This window comes from Pristis pectinata, chromosome 1 (assembly GCF_009764475.1).
Source record: "Pristis pectinata isolate sPriPec2 chromosome 1, sPriPec2.1.pri, whole genome shotgun sequence".
NCBI classification, from domain to species: domain Eukaryota; kingdom Metazoa; phylum Chordata; class Chondrichthyes; order Rhinopristiformes; family Pristidae; genus Pristis; species Pristis pectinata.
This window is the reverse complement of record NC_067405.1, coordinates 33,075,460-33,095,447: the sequence shown is the minus strand read 5'-3', so window position 1 is coordinate 33,095,447 and position 19,988 is coordinate 33,075,460. Positions and strand designations below refer to the sequence as shown.

Genomic DNA, 19,988 nt, shown 5'->3' with positions numbered 1-19,988 from the left:
GATAGGGTGAATGCATGCAGGCTTTTTTCCCCTCAGGTTGGGTGAGACTAGAACGAGAGGTCATAGGTTTAGGGTGAAAGGTGAAATATTTAAGGGGAATCTGAGGGGGAACTACTTCACTCAGAGGATGGTGCGAGTGTGGAATGAGGTGCCAGTGGAAGAGGTGGATGCAGGTTCAATTGTAACAACTAAGAGAAGTTTGGATAGGTGCATGGATGAGAGAGGTATGAAGGGCTATGATCCGGGTACAGGTAGATGGGACGAGGCAGAAAACCAGGCTGGCATGGACTAGGTGGGCTGAAGGGCCTGCTTCTGTGCTATCATGCTCTTTGACAGCACAAGGCACTAGTGAGACCACATCTGGAGTACTACAATAATTTTGATACTCCTGTTTGGGGAAAAATGTTAATTTATTTGAGGCAGTTCAGAAAAGGTTGAGTTTATTGTCATATGCACAAGTATATGTACGCATGGGTGCAAATGAAAAACTTACTTGCAGCAGCATCACAGGCACATAGCATCAGATAAACAGCGTTCACGAGAAAAACATAAATTAAACATATTATACTCAATTTTTACAAGAAAGAATGCAATTATAACAAAAAGAAAGTCAATTTTAGTGCTATATGATCATAGTATTGCTAATACTGTAGTGATTAGTGTTGTGCCAGCTGGTTCAATAACCGAATGGTTGAAGGGAATTAATTGTTCTTGAACCTGGTGGTGTGGGACTTCAGAAGGACTGTCCTACAAGGATAAATAGGTTGGGGGTTTACTCAGAAGGGTTTAGAAAAATGAGAGGCAACCATATTCAAACACATTAGATTCTGAGAGTAATTACCAAGATGTCTCCTCTCATGGGAGCCTCCAGAGGGCATAATCTCAGAGTGTTAGCCATCTGAGACAGAGATGAGGAAAAAATTTCTCAGTTGGTTGCGAGTCTTTGTTTCTTTCCAGAGAGAATTATTAGGGCAGAGTCCCTGGGTATATTTAAGGCTGAACTATTTCTAATCCACAAGGGAAGCAAGCATTATGAGGAGAGGGCAGGACAATGAACTTAAGGATTGTCAGATCCGACATGATTTTATTGAATGCCAGAGCAGCCTTGAGCAGCTGAATGGCCTATTCCCATTCTCACTTCTTACGATCTTAACCAGAAGCCAGAAGAGATGAGCAGGCACATGTTAACAATTGAATGAATCCTTATGAAAATTTAGGTGAAGGGCTGGTAAGTTTTGGATCACCTGAAGTTCTCAGAGAGTGGAACATTGAGACCAGCCTGGAAAGCCTCAGAATGATAAAGTTAATGGCACAGATGAGGGATTCAGCAGCAGGTGAGCAGAGGCAGAGCTGGGTGATGTTGCAGCAAACTAGCCAGTCTTAGTGATGACATGGATATAAAAATCTAGTACATATAATCACACCAAGATTGCAATATTCTGGTTTGGTATTCGAGTTACTGGCAAGGGAACTAAATTTGTAAGAGGGACCAGAGACAGTGGTTTTGTTTTTTTCCAGTATTTAGTTGGAGAAAATGTTATACTGGATGAGTTGAAATTATGAACAAAAAGTCTGACAATTCAAGAACTGTTACTTACAAATTTATCCCACATCATTATTGCAAAATATGCCATAACTATGTTAGAATGTTGCATTCTACATCTGAAATTCATTCCATTGAAGTAAACAGAACAAACTTTGGAGCGTAGCAGTTAGCACGACGCTATTACAGCGCCAGTGATCGGGGTTCGATTCCCGTCGCTGTCCGTAATGAGTTTGTACGTTCTCCCATGTCTGCGCGGGTTTCCGCCGGGTGCTCCGGTTTTCTCCCACATTCTAAAGACATACAGGTAGGTTAATTTTTTTGGGGGGTTTAAAATGGGCAGCGTGGACTCGTTGGGCCGAAGGGCCTATTACCACGCTGTAAATAAAATTATAAATTAAATGTGCTGATATGACTAATGCAGGATGAATACCAGGCAAGTGAAAGACAACAAGAATTGAAAGTATTGGTGGAATTGAGCTGTGAACAAATGAGCTCTTCAGAGTGAATTGAGACTGCCCAAATTAACATCACGTAGTTATTTCTTTTGTATTTTATTACCAAAAAACAATCATCTATTTCATCTTGTGGAAAAATAATGAATAGGAATGCAAAAGATACATGTAAATTAAGTAAAATGAGAAACTTTACCTTCAGTTTTTGAAATCCTTTTCAAATTCATTGTATTTCTTCCATGGACCTTTGCAGTAAACTTTCTCAAATCCACCTCACATTGCTTGCTGCAAAATTCAATAGTAACTGAAGGCATGCCTTTAATGACTGCCCGTTCCAGTTTGAGGTTTGTAGCACTGTCAAATGGTATGAATTGAGTGCCATCTTGAAACTGCCATTCAACCAAATTTTTGGTAAGTTCCTCATTTCTTCTTTCAGATTCCTTTTCTCTGAAGCACTCAATCATCTCCTGAATTTTAGAAAAGGCAGTCAGAACACCATTTGTGGGACCACAGATTTTGATCTGAGCTCCAGATCGGTTGCGTTGTAGTACCAATATTATTTGCAGACTTTTCTGAAGACGATTTAATTCTTTATATTCTTTTTCAGAAAATTCAAACAGACAGCTACTAGTGATGACTTCTTCACGCTGCTCCTCTGAAAGTAACTTTTCCATCCAGGATATAGTATTTTCAACTGTTTGCATACTAATTCCACAGACCTCAAAATGAGCTGGCTCAATCTCATCTTTGAATTCAATATTGTCTTCAGCAAAGGATTCTTTATTCTCTTTCTTAGGTTCCCCAAACAAGACTGATGTAACTGCATCTAATATTAGCAGAAAAAAAATATTCATAATAATGATACAAAAGGATTTTATACAGAGGATACGCAAAATAGAAACAGGATATATGTCATAACCAGTCCACATCAACATATGCTCTGCTTAATATTCCTCTCTTTCTTCATTTAAATTTATAAACATCATCTTCTACTCCCTCTCCCTCCTTGGCTTTTCCAACTTTCCTTTAATGTATCTGTGCTGTTCACTTCAACCATTTGCTTTGGTAGCAAGTTTCACGTTCTCATCAATGTATGAACATAGACACTACAGCACAGGCCCTTTGGCCCACAACGCTGTGCCGACCCTTCTCTCCCAAATGTTAACCCTTCCCTCCCATTTCTCTATTATTCATGTGTCTATCTAAGAGTCTCTTACATGTCCCTAATATATCTGCCCCCACAACCTCTGCCGGCAGTGCATTCCACGCACCCACCACTCTCTGTGTAAAAAAAAAACTTACCTCTGACATTCCCCTTATACTTTCCTCCAAACACCTTAAAATTATGGCCTCTCATGTTAGCCATTGTCGCCCTGGGAAAAAGTCTCTGACTGTCCACTTGATCTATGCCTCTTATCATCTTGTACACCTCTATCAAGTCACCTCTCATCCTCCTTCTCTCCAAAGAGAAAAGCCCCAGCTCACTCAACCTATCCTCATAAGACATGCTCTCCAATCCAGGCAGCATCCTGGTAAATCTCCTCTGCACCTTCTCTAAAGCTTCCACATCCTTTCTATAATGAGGCGACCAGAACTGAACATAATAACTCCAAGTGTAGTCCAAACAGAGTTCTTTCGAGCTGCAACATTACTTGGCAGCTATTGAACTCAATACCCTGATTAATGAAGGCCAACACACCATACGCCTTCTGAACAACCCTATCAACCAGCACAGCAACCTTGAGGAATCTATGGACATGGACCCCAAGATCCCTCTGTTCCTCCACGCTGCTTAGAGTCCTGCCATTAACCTTGTATTCTACCTTCAAATTTAATCTTCCAAAGTGCATCAGTTCACACTTTTCTGGTTGAACATCTGCCACTTCTCAGCCCAGGTTTGCATCCTATCAATGTCCTGTTGTAATCTACAGCAACCTTTTACACTATTCACAACACCACCAACCTTTGTGTCATCTGCAAACTTACTAACCCACCCTTCCACATCCTCATCCAAGTCATTTATAAAAATCACAAAGAGCAGGGGTACCAAAACAGATCCCTGCAGAACACCACTGGTCACTGACCTCCAGGCAGAATACATTCCATCTACCACCACCCTCTGTCTTCAATGGGCAAGCCAATTCTGAGTTCACACAGCTAGGTTTCCCTGGATCCCATGCCTCCTGACTTTCTGAATGACCCTTCCATGAGGAACCTGATCAAACAGCACACCACATCCACTGCTCTACCTCCATCAATGTGCCTTGTCACATCCTCAAGGAATTCACTCAGGCTCATGAGGCATGACCTGCCCTTCACAAAGCCATGCTGACTGTCACTAATCAGCCTATGCTTCTCCAAATGCCCATAAATCCTGTCTCTAAAGCATCTTCTTCAGTAATTTGCCCACCACTAAAGAAAGACTCACTGGTCTGTAATTCCCAGGGTTATCCATACTCCCTTTCTTAAACAAAGGAACAACATTTGCCACTCTCCAATCATCCGGCGCTACTCCTGTGGCCAGTGAGGACACAAGGATCATCGCCAAAGGCGCGGCAATCTCTTCCCTCGCTTCCCGTAATAACCTTGGATATATCCTGTCTGGCCCCAGTGACTTATCTATCCTAATGTTTTTCAAAAGTTCCAGCACATCCTCTTTCCTCACATCGACATGACCTAGTATATCAGCCTGTCATATGCCATCCTCACAAATGTCAACGTGTCTCTCACTGGTGAATAATGAAGCAAAATATTCATTAAGGACCTCCCCTACCTCTGCTGACTCCAGGCATGTTTCCTCTTTTATCCCTGATCAGTCCTACCCTCACTCTAGTCATCCCCCTATTCTTCACATATGTGTAGAACACCTTGGGATTTTCCTTAATCCTACGTGCCAAGGACTTCTAGCTCTCCTAAGTTCATTCTTAAGCTCCGTTCTGGCTACCTTGTAACTCCCCATAGCCCTGTCTGATCCTTGCTTTCTAAACCACAGGCAAGCTTCTTTCTTCTTTTTGACAAGATATTCTACGCCTCTCGTCAACCGTGGTTCCTTCACTCTACAATCCCTACCCTGCCTCAATGGGACAAACTTATCCAGAAGCCCATGGAAGTACTCCCTAAACAACCTCCACATTTCTGCTGTGTACTTCCCCAAGAACATCTGTTCCCAATTTACGCTCCCAAGTGCCTGCCGAATAGCTTCATGATTCCCCCTCCCCCAGTTAAATACTTTCCCACATTGTCTGCTCCTATCCATCTCCAAGGCTATGGTAAAGGTCAAGGAGGTATGCTCTCCCACCGAGAGATCTGAAACCTGATCAGGCTCATTGCCAGAATGGCCTCTCCTCTAGTCGGCCTGTCCACATACTGTGGCAGGAATCCTTCCTGGACACACCTAACAAACTCTTCCCCATCTATCCTCTTTACACTAAGGAGGTGCCAATCAATATCAGGGAAGTTGAAATCACCCATGACAACAACCCTGTTATTTTTGCACCTCTCCAAAATCTGCCTCCCAATCTGCTCCTTGGTGTCTCTACTGGTATTGGGGGGGTCTATAGAGTGATCACTCCCTTCCTGTTTCTGACTTCCACCCACACTGACTCAGTGGACGATCCCTCCAGGACATCCTCCCTTTCTACAGCTGCGACACTGTCCCTGATCAGCAAAGCCACTCCCCCACCTCTTTTAAATCCATCCCCATCTCTTTTGAAACATCTAAAACCCGGAATATCCAGCAGCCCTTCCTGCCCTTGTGACAGCCAAGTCTCTGTAATGGCCACAATGTCGTAGTTCCATGTACTTACCCATGCTCCCAGTTCATCACCCTTGTTCCTGATACTTCTCACATGAAAGTAGACACACTGCAGCCCGTCCAACTGACTGTAAATTTGCCCTTTCAAATGCCTATCCTTCCTCAGTCTTTCTACACTCTGCATCTACTTGTACACTAAATGCACCAACCTCTGACCTATCACTCTGGTTCCTATCCCCCTGCCAAACTAGTTTAAACCCTCCCCAACAGTTCTAGCAAACCTGCCTGCAAGAATATTGGTTCCCCTCCAGTTCAGGTGTAACCTGTTCATTTTGTACAGGTCATACCTTCCCCAGAAGAGATCCCAATGATCAACAAATCTGAAACGCTGCCCCAATTCCTCAGCCACACATTCATCTGCCAAATTATCCTATTCTTACCCTCACTGGGCACGTGGCACAGGCAGCAATCCAGAGATTACTACCCTTGCGGTCCTGCTTTTCAGCTTCCTACCTAGCTCCCTATATTTCCTCTTCAGGACCTCATCTCTTTTCCTGCCTATGTCATTGGTACCAATATGTACCACAACCTCTGCCTGTTCACCCTCCCCCTTCAGAATGCTGTGGACCCGATCCAAGACGTCCCTGACCCTAGCACCCAGGAAGCAACATACCGTCGTCCGGGAGTCTCTTTCATGTCCACAGAATCTCCTGTCTGCCCCCCCTACTATGGAATCCCCTATTACTACAGCTCTCCTCTTCTCCCCCCTTCCCTTCTGCGTCACACAACCAGGCTCAATGCCAGAGACCTGGTCACTTTGAGTTTCCCCTGGTAGGTCGACCCCCCCCAACAGTATCCAAGGCGGTATACCTGTTATTGAGGGGAATGGCCACACTTCCTGCCTATTCTCTGTCCTTCTCCTGACAGTCACCCAGTTACCTGCCTCCTGCAGCTTTGGAGTGATTGCCTCCCTGTAGCTCCTATCTATGAACTCTCAGTATCCCGTAAGAGCTGAAGGTCATCCAGCTGCAGCTCTAGTTCCGTAACACGGTCTGTAAGGAGCTGCAGCTGGATGCACCTCGTGCAGATGTAGTTATTAGGAAGACGGGATGCCTCCCAGAACTTCCACATCTCACAAGAGGAACACACCATTGACCCTGGAGCCATTCTAACTACTCTGGCCTGGCACTAAAGGAAACACCAAAGCAATAAAGAATGAAACTGACCAGAGACTTACCTTTACCTCTTCTTGCCATAGCCTCTTGAGCCAAAGCATCAGTCCCCCACTCTAACACTGGTCCACTCACACAACGGCCGCTCCACTTATACCTACCTTCCTCTTATTTGCTGCTGTTTATCAGCCAATCACCTGGTAACAATTTGCAAATGTGCCTCATTTAGACTCTTGCAAGGTGAAACTCACAAGCACATGCACAGACTCTTTTCTTTTCAAAGGACCCACTCCAACTCCCGACTCTGCAAGGTGAAATTCACCAGCTCAGGCAGAGATTCACCTCTTTTCAAAGGTCCCGCTCCAAATTTCGCTCCATCTCCTGACTCTGCAAGATGAAACTCAAGCACACGCACAGAGACTCACCTCTTTTCAAAGGTCCCGCTCCAAATTTCACTCCAACTCCCGACTCTGCAAGGTGAAACTCACAAGCACACGCACAGAGACTCACCTCTTTTCAAAGATCCCGCTCCAAATCCCGACTCTGCAAGGTGAAACTCAAGCACACGCACAGAGACTCACCTCTTCAAAGATCCCACTCCAAATCCCAACTCTGCAATGTGAAACTCACAAGCACACGCACAGAGATTCACCTCCTTTCAAAGATCCCGCTCCAAATCCCGACTCTGCAAGGTGAAACTCACAAGCACAAGCACAGAGACTCACCTCTTTTCAAAGATCCCGCTCCAAATCCCGACTCTACAAGGTGAAACTCATTGTAAAATCTCCACTCATCATATTATGGTGGCTTCCAATTATGTTCTTCTGCACAAATGAAAATATTCTCTCCATGTCCACTGCATCAAAACCCTTCGTAATTTTAAAAATCTCTGTTAGGTTACCCCTCAGCCTGTTGTCTTTTCCTGGTATATATACCCCTATTTTTCTGGTTCTATCCTTATATATTTTCTTTTTGTCCTCTTCAGCGTCTTTACATCCTTTCTACAATACCTAGAACTCTACAGAGTAATCTTGAGCGTGGTCTGACTATGGTTCAATATAGGATTAGCATAATATCCCTACTTTTTAATTCCATCCTTGTAGAAAAAGATCCTAGTCCTTTGTTTGCTTTTTCACGATCTCTGTTGGAAATTTTGGTGATGGGGAATTTGGATTATGTGATCCTTTTGTTTCTTCACTCCAAGTAGTTACTGACTGCTTTATTCTTCCTGCTAAAATCTATTGCTGCACTTACTATTTACAGTTCCAGGTTCTATATTGTAGAAAGCATATAGTGGCACTGAAAATGATGCAGAGAAAGTTTGTAAGGATGGAGCCAGAAACACAAGGGTAGAGATTTCAGTAATTGATGAACATTTGACAATAATCTGCCTTATTTACAAGTTTATGAATGTCCTCCAATTTTGTAAGAGTGCTCATCAGTACTGATTATCCACAATCCCCCATTTTCTGCCTCCATTTGGTATCAACTTCAAGTTTAGCAATTGTATTTTTGATTCCTAAATCTAAACCGTTAATGCAAACTGTAAGCAGTAGTTATCGCAATACTATTCTTAGGAATGCCACTACCTAATTTCTCAGCTTTGAACAATTGCCCTTTACACCCACTATTTGCTTTTCCTCCTGACATCAGACAGAAAACTTTTCTTTTGCTTGTTCTCTGAATCTGCATTCCCTGACCTTAGGCACTAGGTATTGTAGCGACACCTTTTCAAAAGGTTTTGAAAATTTAAACAAAATACGTCTACTACATATCTATTTGTCTTGTGCCTTTGTTACCTTTTTAAGCAAGATTTTACTTTTGAACTCCACGCTGACTATTCACTATTTCTCGTTTCTAAATTTTTGTTCATTAACCGCTCTTATAGGGGTTCCATTCTTTTACCTACATTCAATATTAATCTGACTGGTCTATAATTCTCTGCACATGTTCCATTCCTCATCTTAAATACAGATATTACATTGGATTTCACTAGGCCTCTGACAATATATTTTTCATACAATAAATTATTATATATGTATAATAATGTCTTTAGTGTCTATCTAAAGATTCTTTTAAAATGCATGATGCAAACCATTCAAAGCTGTTTTATCTTATTTGAATTTTATTAGTTTATGTAATAAATCCTCTATTTCTATTTTAAATGCATTTATCTCATTTCTCATTTTAGTACAAAATATATTCTTCTTTGTAAAATGTCTGATACGTACGTGTAAATCTTTTCAGCATAGATCCATTTTCTGGAAAATTAGATTCTTCACGCTTTTTCATGCTGCTATGAAATGCACTTAACATTTGAGGTTGAAAAATTACGATGCGAATCTTCTGCAAGGAAGGCGAAGGTTTCTTCTTTATAAACTCAATGACTGAATCAATCATTGCATCAGCAACCTGGGAAGGGTTGAGCCGTCCTTGTCCTATTGATTGGGGTGTAAAAGGTTTTAAAATTTACACATACAATTTGGCCTTCTAGTCATGATTAACACTATTCATTGACTAAAGACCTAATTTCATTCAAATTTTTTCTGTGCCAATATAGAAACATAGAATTTAGGAGCATGAATAGGCCATTTATCCTTTCAAGACTGCTTCTCTATTCAATACAATTATGGTATCCCATTCCTGGTTTCTCTCCAAATCATTTGATTGACAGCAATGTCCAGGATTCTGACTTTAATTTTTTTTTAACCTTATCAGTTCATGGCCCACGAAACTAAAAAAAACTCAATCTCAAGCTCATTTTCAGACCCAACAGCCTTTCCATTATAATGATCCATAAATTCATTCTCACATCTGCCTCGGAATTCATCTATATAGTTGAACCAAATTAAAGACACAACCCATGTATATGGATAACTCTTGTCTTAATCTGGATATTAACCATATTTTTGGCTCTACTCAATATATAATGAAACCCAAAGAGGAGTGGTGAATAAAAAAAGTTGAGGAAAATTCCAACCTGTTCCAACGGCAGGGAAAGCAACCGAAGAGAAATGTTGTTGTTCACATGCCTGAAGAACTACACCAACAGCAGCTTTGATTTGATTTGGATCTGTTTGTCCAATCATATGAATTATACTTTGACACCGTAGCTTTCCTGGATTTGTTATTATTATTGTACTGTTTGCTTGTAAGCCTATGAATTAAAGGGAGAATTACTTCATCTATTTTTTGCATGGTCATTATATAAATAACAATGCCATTAACACTAAATACTTCAGTCCAGTAATATTTGAATAGATGTCTTTTAAGAAAATCTGTGGCACTCATGCCACTTTACATCCTCATCACCCATTTACTTGCTGAACAACACTAGCTCCCTGTTCCACAATGTGTAGATTTAAATTTTTTATTTGAATGCATGAATTCTTGCATGATCTCACCCCCTCCACCTCTGTAGCATTCTCCAGACAAACAGACATACAAAAGCTCAGCATTCCTCCAGCTCTTGAACCTTGCACATCATTCACCCCGCCATTGCTGAATGTACCCTGCAGAATTTATGGAATTCTTTCTCTAAACCCTTCCACCAGTTCTCATCCAATTCACTTTTTAAAACCTGCTTATTTAACCACGTTTTTGGAATATTTCCTTCTTTGACCCCTGTCCATTATTATCCAATTATGCATCTACAGAAGGGCAAATTAAATGTTCCTTGTAGCAGCAAGGAATGAGGAAATTCACTGCGGAAGCTGGTGCATTAGGAAACCAAGACACATTCCTGGGTTTGGGATACAGTGGAGGGGCTTTGAAGTATTTAGGAAGGGTCCTCAGGTCTGGGAGCATTAGAAGCCCTGGAATAAGATAGCTTTGATATTCTTAACTTGATATGAACAATGAAAAAAATTTGGAAAGGGCAGTGGAATGAAATCCTGGCATGAGGACATCCGAAATCTATAGTTTAGAAGCATTAGGAAAAACAAAGTTTGAGGGTAATTTGGGACAAAATTCATGAAGAATGGTCTTGGAAAATATGGTTTCATTTAGAATGTCAAGCCTCTCTTCTGCCTCCTCTGTTTCCTTTGTCCTGCCTCCTCTCCTGACCCACATGGAACTGTTTTGGCAGCTCCATCAATACTTCTTCCATAATTAGACAGGTATTTTTTCAGTATTATAATACTGCCTGATAATCTTGTATAAAATCCTTGTCTTTGATTTAGTATAATATTTTGTCAACTAGAAGCTCCAGCTTAATACTATAAAGTTGAAATTCCATTGTACATTGTAGGTGGAAAGGCAAAGAGATTGTTGTGGTGGGAGCTGCATGGATCTGTGAAAGAAAACAAATTCCATACCTTTTAGTTGGCACTCAGCTTGCACAGTTGGACCAGCAGCATCTAAAATTGCCTTGGACACACCTGAAATTAAATTGCAAATGAAATGATTAAATTAAAAAAAAAGAGAATACTTCTCATCCAGTAATTGATCGTTTTCATTGATCTGTGTAACAAAATTACTGTGTAACAAAATGTGCATAAATTGGCACAGGTCTAAACCTAATTAACAGTATTGCTGGTAGATTAATTCCAATAATAAACAGGTATGTCTCTGTATCATAAATGCAAGTTGTCTCTTCTTATTGTCTCAATTTTTATTTTTCATTTTTGACAAAATGAATTGTGATGCTTTATTGTCAACCAGAAAAGCCCAGAATTTGCTTTCAACATGGTGTCTGCTGGTTACCTCACTGACATTTACTTTTGGGCATTTTGTAAGCTTGTGAAATCCCCACCAGTCTGGTATCTGTTCCATTGTAGCATTGTCCATGGGGCATCATTTCCTTGGGGAAAGAAACACGAAGACACTCCGACCAATTGGACCGAAGTATCCTCAGTGGCACAATGACTGCCTTACAGCTCCAATGAGCTTTGTTCAATCCTGACCTCAGGTGCCACCTGTGTGGAGTTTACACATTCTCCCTGTAACTGCACGGGTTTCCTCCAGGTGCTCAGGTTTTCTCCATGTCAAAAGTATGCAGCTTGGTAAGTTAATTAGCCACTGTAAATCCCCATAGCATTTTGGTGAGTGATGAGAATGTGGAGAGAATAAAATGGGTTATAATAGTGTTGGATTAGGGTCCAGATTGTTGGTTTATTTTGCTTTTCCTTGTAGTTTTAGCTTTATTATGTGTTTGTATAATCATCTGTTTGTCCTTACACTTTTAGTAACTTGTAGTATATTTGGTTCTATACTTCTGTAATTTCTTTGTCTGCAGAGCTGAAGTGTGACTCAGAGAGTACCCGTTCACAAATTCCTTATCAGACCAGTTTGCAGTATAAAGGGAGAGCATGTGTTCAAGTTCTTTGTTACTTCGTTTTACTTGCCTCGCTTGCTGGTACAGGCTGACCCTGTCTGACCTGTACTATGGTGAACATCTAATAAAATGGCTGAAACCATAAGATTTGCACCTCATTCTAGACTTCTGAAGAACCTTCTTCGACAACATCATCTCCAGATCTAACAGTAGTATTGGTGTAAAAGAAAATGGGTGCTTGATAGTCGGCGTGAACTTGATGGGCTGAAGGGCCTGTTTCCATGCAGTGTTTATGACTCTATGAAATAGGCAAAGCCCAAACTACAACATATAAAGTAGGAACTCAAAATTGAAATTAAATCATATACTGAAAGTGAAATATAGGCAGGGAAATGGAGACGGGATAACAAAAGTGACAAAAGGAACAGACTAAATTTGCTTAAAAACTCTTTCAATACCAATTTTTTCCCCCAAATGAGATGACACTTGCATAAAATTCATACCCAAGATCAGAGAGTTTCTGCAGCAGCAATTATAATTCACTAAAAAATTCCCTTGATCCCAAATGCATTAGACCTAACTTTTTAAAGTAACCTTTAGTAGGGAAGATTAGCAATTACCCCATTTCATGTCTTTGCAGTGCATTAAATGCTAGGTCTGTCAATGTCTGTCTGTACTGACTGCAATAGGGGATCTGTGGAGGACCAGGGCATTCCTAACAACACATCTGGATTTTCCCCATTTAACCACATCTGCACAGATGGGAAAAGCTGCAATAACAGCAAGACACCATTTTACAAATGCAGTAAAATACAGTCAATTCTTAGTGAATAAAACCAATGTAAAAGTTAAAGGAATTAGATTCTTCTCCAAATTAATATTTAACAATGTGTTGAAATACCTGATTTTAGTGTAAATGTTTTATTTGATGAGTTAACAATGGCATCTGTTGTCTCCTCTGTTATGTCTCCTGATACGACTTGTAGTAAAATTGGTCCTACTTGCATTTCAGCCTGATCAGGTGTAGGAGAAGACATTTTTCCAAACAAAAGACCTGTAAAAAGGTTCCAAGATATTTTTGCAATTATACATTTGTTCCTAGAACATTTTCTTTTACTAATCAAAGCAAACAGTCTTTAGAAATATATGATAATACATTGCATATGCAGCCCTGGCACTTTTTGACATCAGGTATTGCAAGGTTGAGACCTCCTGACAAAAAGGTGGATGGAGAGAGTAAATATTCAAGGTGCTGGATGGGTTGCTTTCTCCTGAGTGTTGTTGAACTTCTTGCGCGTTGTTTGAACTGTAGCCTGACAGGGACCCAGAGATTATTCCACCATATTTCCAACATGTATTTTAAGTGCTGAAAAGGACTTGAGGATGCAGGAAGTGCATCACTCACTGTAGAATGCACATCCCCTGATCTTCAATACCCCAAGGATGAAGATGATACTTTCTCCTGAGTCAGCAACCTCAAAACCTGCTGTTCACAAATCCAGAAACTTTGTCTTTCAGGACTAAGTCAGCAAATTCAGAAATGATGATGAATATTCCAAGTCTCCCAACCATTCTGCATTCTTCTAACCCTCTTCTTCCATTTAATGTTTATCATGGAGGAGTACAGGCTCATCAGCCAAGGAAGGGCAGTAGGTCATAATCAACAGGAAGCTCCTTTGCTCATGTTTGATCTAATGTCTTGAGACTTTATGGGGTTTGTAGTCAATATTAAGGATTTACAAGGCCATTCTGCCACTGAGGTACCACTGCGCCGTTACCATTGCTAGGTTAGGGTACACCCTGATGGGTTGTGATTGTGGAGACTGCACAGTAGCAGAAATATATGACTCTGAGATTAAGACTATGTCAAACTATCACTGGATTAGTCTATGGGGCAATTCTTCCACATGTAGGGCAAGTCCACTACACAAATAGCTTAAAAATACTTCGCTGGGGATTAGGGTGGGTGGGGTTGGTTGGTAGTGGGTTCGGTTGGTGGTGGGTTCTTCTAGATTCCCAGCAAAGCTGTAGTAGGACACTCACATGTAACCCACATGTTACTGTGTTGACAATATGTTTAATGATGGGTAATTATAAAATTGGCATGATGATGCATGAATTCAATCTGAAGTTTTTCAAAATTTGAAAATGGACCTAAAGTACAAGACCAAAGAATGGAGAAGCAAACAGTTTAATACGTGTTTGGTCCAACAGATATCTACGGATTAATAAAGTACAAGTGAAAATGAATTGAGCATCAAGTTTAACTTTGTGGAAGCAAGCCTGAAAAGGACTCATGATTTTCCTGAACTCAAAAGATATAGTGGAGTATTTGTGAAAAGAAACCTCAGAGGAAGCCAAGAGGGAGCATTCAAAACATTTTTTATTAAAGCTTTAAATACTTGCAATCTAACAAAGGTGGAGAAAACCTGCAATTTGGTAACAAATTAAATGTTCATTATCTGTTTGTGGTCCATGCACATAAACAAATTCTAATCAGCATTTGCAATAAATAATGACCTACCTGTGGGTTTTGGCTGTTCAATGGGAACTGCAGTTTCTGGCTGCTTTGTGAAAGCTCTTTGGAATTCAGAAGACATTGCCTATACAACAAAACACTGTTAATATTCTGAGTAAAGCTCACAGAAACCAGAGTTTAATAATAAATTGCATAATGTTGGATAAAAAAAATGGAAATCGACTAAACAAAGACAGCTACTTGCATCGAGTCCCATAGTACTTGGCACTAATGTTATTTCTAATGTACAGCAAGTAGTAAAAGGTCATCAACCTGAATCATTGATTCAGTTTCCCTCTACAGATGCTGCCTGACTGGCTGACTTATTTCCATCATATTGTCTTTATTTCAGGTTTCCAACATGTGCAGTTATTTATTTTTTGGCCACAATAGCCATATCTACAACAGTACAGCAGAGGAACAGGCCCTTTGGCCCATGTTGTCTGTGCTGACCAAAGAATATTAGAAACAAAAGATGGGACAAATTTAAGATCAGTATTGCAATTAAGCATACAGTAAATTTAAAATTGAAAATTTTAAGCATCCTTCATGATTCAAAAGAATGCAACATATATCAGCACAAGTGGAATGCTACTGTTCAAAACTGGGATGACATTGTTAACATGGTTAGTAAGTTTGCAGAGGACACCAAAATTGGAGGTGTGGTGGACAGTGAAGACGGTTAAGATCACAGCAGGATCTAGGTGAACTGTGGAAGTGGGCCCTGGAATGGCAGATTGAATTTTACTCAGACAAGCGTTAAGTGTTGCATTTCAGTAAGTTAAACCAGGACTTACACAGCGAATGATAGGGCCCTGGAGAGTGTACATAGAATAGAGATCTAGGGGTATAAGTACATAGTTCCTTAAAAGTAGCAACACAGGTGGGCAGGGTGGTGGAGGAGGAGTTTGGCATGGTTGCCTTCATGAGTCAGGGCATTGAGTACAGGAGATGGGACATCATGTTGCCATTGTACAAGTTGTTGGTGAGACCACACTTGGAGTATTGTGTGCAGTTCTGGTCATCTAGCTATAGGAAGGATGCCATGAAGCTGGAAAAGGTATAGAAAAAATTCACGAGGATGTTCCCAGGACTAGAGAGGGGAAATTTTTTCCACACAGAGCGTGGTGAGTGTATGGAATGCGCTGCCAGAGGAAGCTGTACAGGCTAGTACAACTACAATGTTTAAAAGACATTTGGACAAGTACATGGTACATGGATAGAAAAGGTTTAGAGCCTTATGGGCAAAATGCAGGCAAATGGGACTAGCTCAGACAGATATCTTGTTCTGCATGGGTGAGTTGGGCCGAAGGGCCTGTTTTCTGTGCTGTACAACTTTCTTAAACTTTCTTAAATCACTCACAAGTGCATTGTGTACATTCTTGGTATAGTTCAAAGCACTTGAACAACAGTGCAAACAGAAAAAAAAACATTACTGGCAGTCTAAGTTACTGGCAGGCTTCACTGAGAATTAGGAGAAATAATGAATAAGTTTAATCTTCCAAATGTTTCTTGTTAATGACTCTAATCCAAGCAGTTGCAAGGTTGCGATAGGAAGAGATATTGAAAGTAAGAAACAAGAAAGGGAGTGCATCTCAGGTAAGATTTTATTTTTTTTTTAAGAAGAGTCTCTCTTTAAAGTTTAGTGCTTTGTAAAGAATTGAGGGTTGCAGGTATCATAATAATAAAAAAAACAAAAATGTAGGAATCCCATTTGAGATAAGAGGAGTAGATCTATTAACAGATGAGGAGAGTTAGGTTTGGATTCACCATAAATAATAGTGTCAGTAAAAAATAGCAAATCATCTGTTTAGAAGGTTTAAAAGAGAAAAAAAATTTAATTGTTTTTTTGAAAAATAACAAAATACAAAGCAAGAACGATGATGGAATGACTGACAATATATAATAAAAATAAAGCCCACATTAGCAACGTGGACAAAATGGAACAAAGATGTAAAAGAGTACTGAGAATTCTTGAGAAGTTGATAAGTGAAACCAAAGCAGCTATTTATCAGCCAGGAAATTAATTTTTGAAAGGTGCATTCTTTGAAAGTGCTCAACAAGGTGCCAATGAACCAACAATTGTTCAGAGATTCAGAAATGCATTACCTAGCAAATCACCACTGAATAACCGTACTGAAAACATTCTGGCTTTCAAATTATTACGTCTACAGGAAATACAAAGCAGAATCAAGAATAAAAGAGCAGCTTAATAAATCAAACAAGTGAATACTAAAAAATTTCAGTAAAGGTATGCATTTTTCTGCTTAATCCTCACCTGAGCAATAGGATGATCATCAGGATGTACCACAAAGTAAACAGTCTTAAGATTTGCTGACCGTCTTTCAGTACTGAACTTCAGAACTACCTTAAACATAATGTTTGCAACAACATCCTTTGGGAAAAATAATTTGCCAGTTCCAATTGCTGGGAATGCGATGGAATCCTGCTGTGACCCTTCTGTGTTCTTCAGACAATCTTTGATTATGCCTTTCAAGACCTGAAGTGTAATTTCACATTTAATCTTCAACTCACTGCACAAATTTTTGAAAATATGAACTGCTCCACTGGTGTCAACAATAAAATGTGTTACCTTTGCTGCATTCGAGTTTCCTGATTCCCACTGAGGAACAATAGCATGATACACTTCATTACAGTCAAGATTACATCCTTTTGTTTCATATATGTTTCCCATTAAAGGTTCTTTTCTCCGCCTTTCATTTTGCAGTAATTGTTCGAGTTCTGGGCCAGCTTTCTCTAATATTGCTTTGGAAACTGCACCCGAAGAGAGCTTTAGATCCATTCCAATGACATTGACAATGACGGCAGCCTAGAAATAGGAAATCAATTAAATGTATAAGTAAAGGTAAAATAAGAATTCTGGAACTACCAACAATTTCGAATAAATAAGTTACATTGAAGACTTACTGTAATATCTTGAATATTCCCTTTGACAACAAGGATGTTTAGACCTTCTTTAGTTTGGGCTTCATGGAGACATTTAATTCTTCTGTTTCTCATGTTACCAGAGGCAAGCCTTTCATGCCATAAAGGTGAACTACTTGTCAGGTCACCAAAGGTTTTCTGAACAGCATCCAATACGGCACGGACGGTCTTATCATCATGATTTACCAAGTGGATCTCTTTCAGTGTACTCTCTCCACGTAAGTTCGCATAGTGTTCTCTGATTGTTGTGACAATTACTTCAGCACATAAATCCAGTGGAAACCCAAATATTCCTGAACTAATAGCAGGGATTGCCATAGACTTAAAGTTATAAGCTTCTGCTAGATATAGACTCTCCCTCACAGCATTTCTTAATCTATTTTTAGCTGTGTTTGGGTCAGTATCTCTCCATCTTGGACCAACTGCATGGATCACTCTGGAACATGGTAGCCTACCAGCTTCAGTAATAACTGCTTCACCAGGCATAAGAGATCCTCGTTGGTTAACAATCCAGTCACACTCATTTTGCAGCACTGCACCAGCTGCATCTAACAGAGCTTTTGCAAGGCCTCCAATGTGCTTTAGATCTTCATTTGCAGCATTGACAACCACATCAACACGAGTCTTGCACAGGTCTCCTTTATAAGCAGCAATCACAGGCCCATTGGGCAATTGTACTTTACAGGAAAACTGGCTTAAGTCATTATTACCTTCCATGTGCTCAATAAGTCTTACAATACATTTAAACTTACACTTTGCCATGGTATCGTATGCTTCTGCTTTTTCTTTGTATAATTGCTTTGTTCCTGGTGTGGTAATTTTCAACACTCTCCTAGCTATTTTGGAAGCTGCATTTGAAAGAGTATTCTCCACCTGACAGACATTCTCTTCAGGACCAGTGACTGAAACACTTGCATGATTTTCCCCGTCATTAACTTCTATTTGAACACCTGGAATTGTTGATTGTAAAATTTTGATTTCATCGAAGGCCATCAAAAACTGCAGCACTCCACGAGAATTAAATGGAATGTTTCTTTGAATGATTGTGTTCTTTTTGACAAAATCACTGAGCTTTTCAAATACTTCCCCCACAGCATCAGAATAGCCAGAGATAATAATGTGCACATGCTTGTCTGGTGTTCTCTCTTCAATTTCAACCCGTTTCCTTTGAGAATTCAACCTTCTGTCCAATTTTTCTTTTAAATCTCTCCATTCATTCTTTCTAATGACGCTTTCATCTTGTATTTCAATACAATTGAAAGTGAGATGCCTTCTGATTTGCTTTTCTGCTTTACACAAAATATTGTCTGAACTTCCTATCACCACAGCAGAGTTGTCCTGAATGTCACACGCAGCACTGAGTCCACTTAATGTAAAAAGGTTGGAGGTAACTTCTTCACAGCTTACTTTTTGTAGAAAGTTCATAAGACAAGGGTCCAGATGAACTTGCTTTTCCTTCATATGAATAATTTTTTCTAATATTTTGCTTTTGGCAACATAAACATCTGAAGGTAAACCATATAATGTTAACTTGTTTGCAACTGAGTTGTAGTTCATGGTAAGGTTTGGAAATTGTTTGGAAATGCTGCTTTCAAGACCATCTTTTAATAATAGATAATGTTTAGCAGGGTAAATTGCCACTGTCTCATACACACTTTGTTTTTCCCTGTCTAATTTTTCAATAGTGTCATTCACAACCGAATTGAATGTTTGTTGAAGAATGTCTACACTGTCAGTTGTTCCGGTGACTATTAATTCTCCCTTTGAAATTTCTGGTATAAGAATAACATTTTGGTTCAAATATTGATCAAAATCATTCTTAATTATTTCCCAAACTGATTTATTCACATCATTTTTAATAGTTTTGTACTTTGACAGAATATGAGTTAAATTATCTGAAGCTTTCCTTTTCCAGTTCTTTGCAAGTTTCTCAAATGAACTCTGATGTCTTGAAAATGTTGGGGAAATCTTGATTGAGTTTGATTGGCCCAATTCTGGGAATGCAATATCACAGTAACATGATGACATTTCATCACTGATTTCTGCAATTCGCCTTTCATCACTTTTAAGAAACTGCAGAATGTAGCAATCAATTTCGACCATGAAGGGATCAGGCATTTTCACCACTGGTCTTTTGTTCCCATATAAAGCTGAACCCAGCGTCTTATAATATGGATAGACATAAACTGGGGTTTTATCAATCATGTGTGCTTGAGACAGAATGGTATCCAGAACTGTAAGTAAAACAAAAAAAATGTTAGAGAACAATAGGTGAAATGACCTCAATTTAAATGTTCATATAATTTTCTAATTCATCATTTTCCA

General features: G+C 39.8%; 1 protein-coding gene across 2 annotated transcripts in view; it reads right to left on the bottom strand.

The window, feature by feature from the left end:
- Positions 1-19,988, bottom strand: part of LOC127568829 (protein mono-ADP-ribosyltransferase PARP14-like) — a 48,849-nt gene that overhangs the window by 12,444 nt on the left and 16,417 nt on the right. The window contains exons 7-16 of one of the 2 annotated variants that reach the window (XM_052013038.1): positions 17,646-19,897; positions 17,311-17,547; positions 16,996-17,217; positions 14,724-14,802; positions 13,101-13,253; positions 11,241-11,303; positions 9,905-10,081; positions 9,156-9,362; positions 2,195-2,824; positions 1,788-1,921 (exon numbers count right to left, since the gene is read on the bottom strand). In XM_052013038.1, the coding sequence (XP_051868998.1) occupies positions 1,914-1,921; positions 2,195-2,824; positions 9,156-9,362; positions 9,905-10,081; positions 11,241-11,303; positions 13,101-13,253; positions 14,724-14,802; positions 16,996-17,217; positions 17,311-17,547; positions 17,646-19,897 (4,028 nt within the window). In that variant the 3' untranslated portion in view covers positions 1,788-1,913. Of the gene's footprint in view, positions 1-1,787; positions 1,922-2,194; positions 2,825-9,155; positions 9,363-9,904; positions 10,082-11,240; positions 11,304-13,100; positions 13,254-14,723; positions 14,803-16,995; positions 17,218-17,310; positions 17,548-17,645; positions 19,898-19,988 lie in introns of those variants that run through there. The other variant, XM_052013034.1, reaches the window with a different exon arrangement.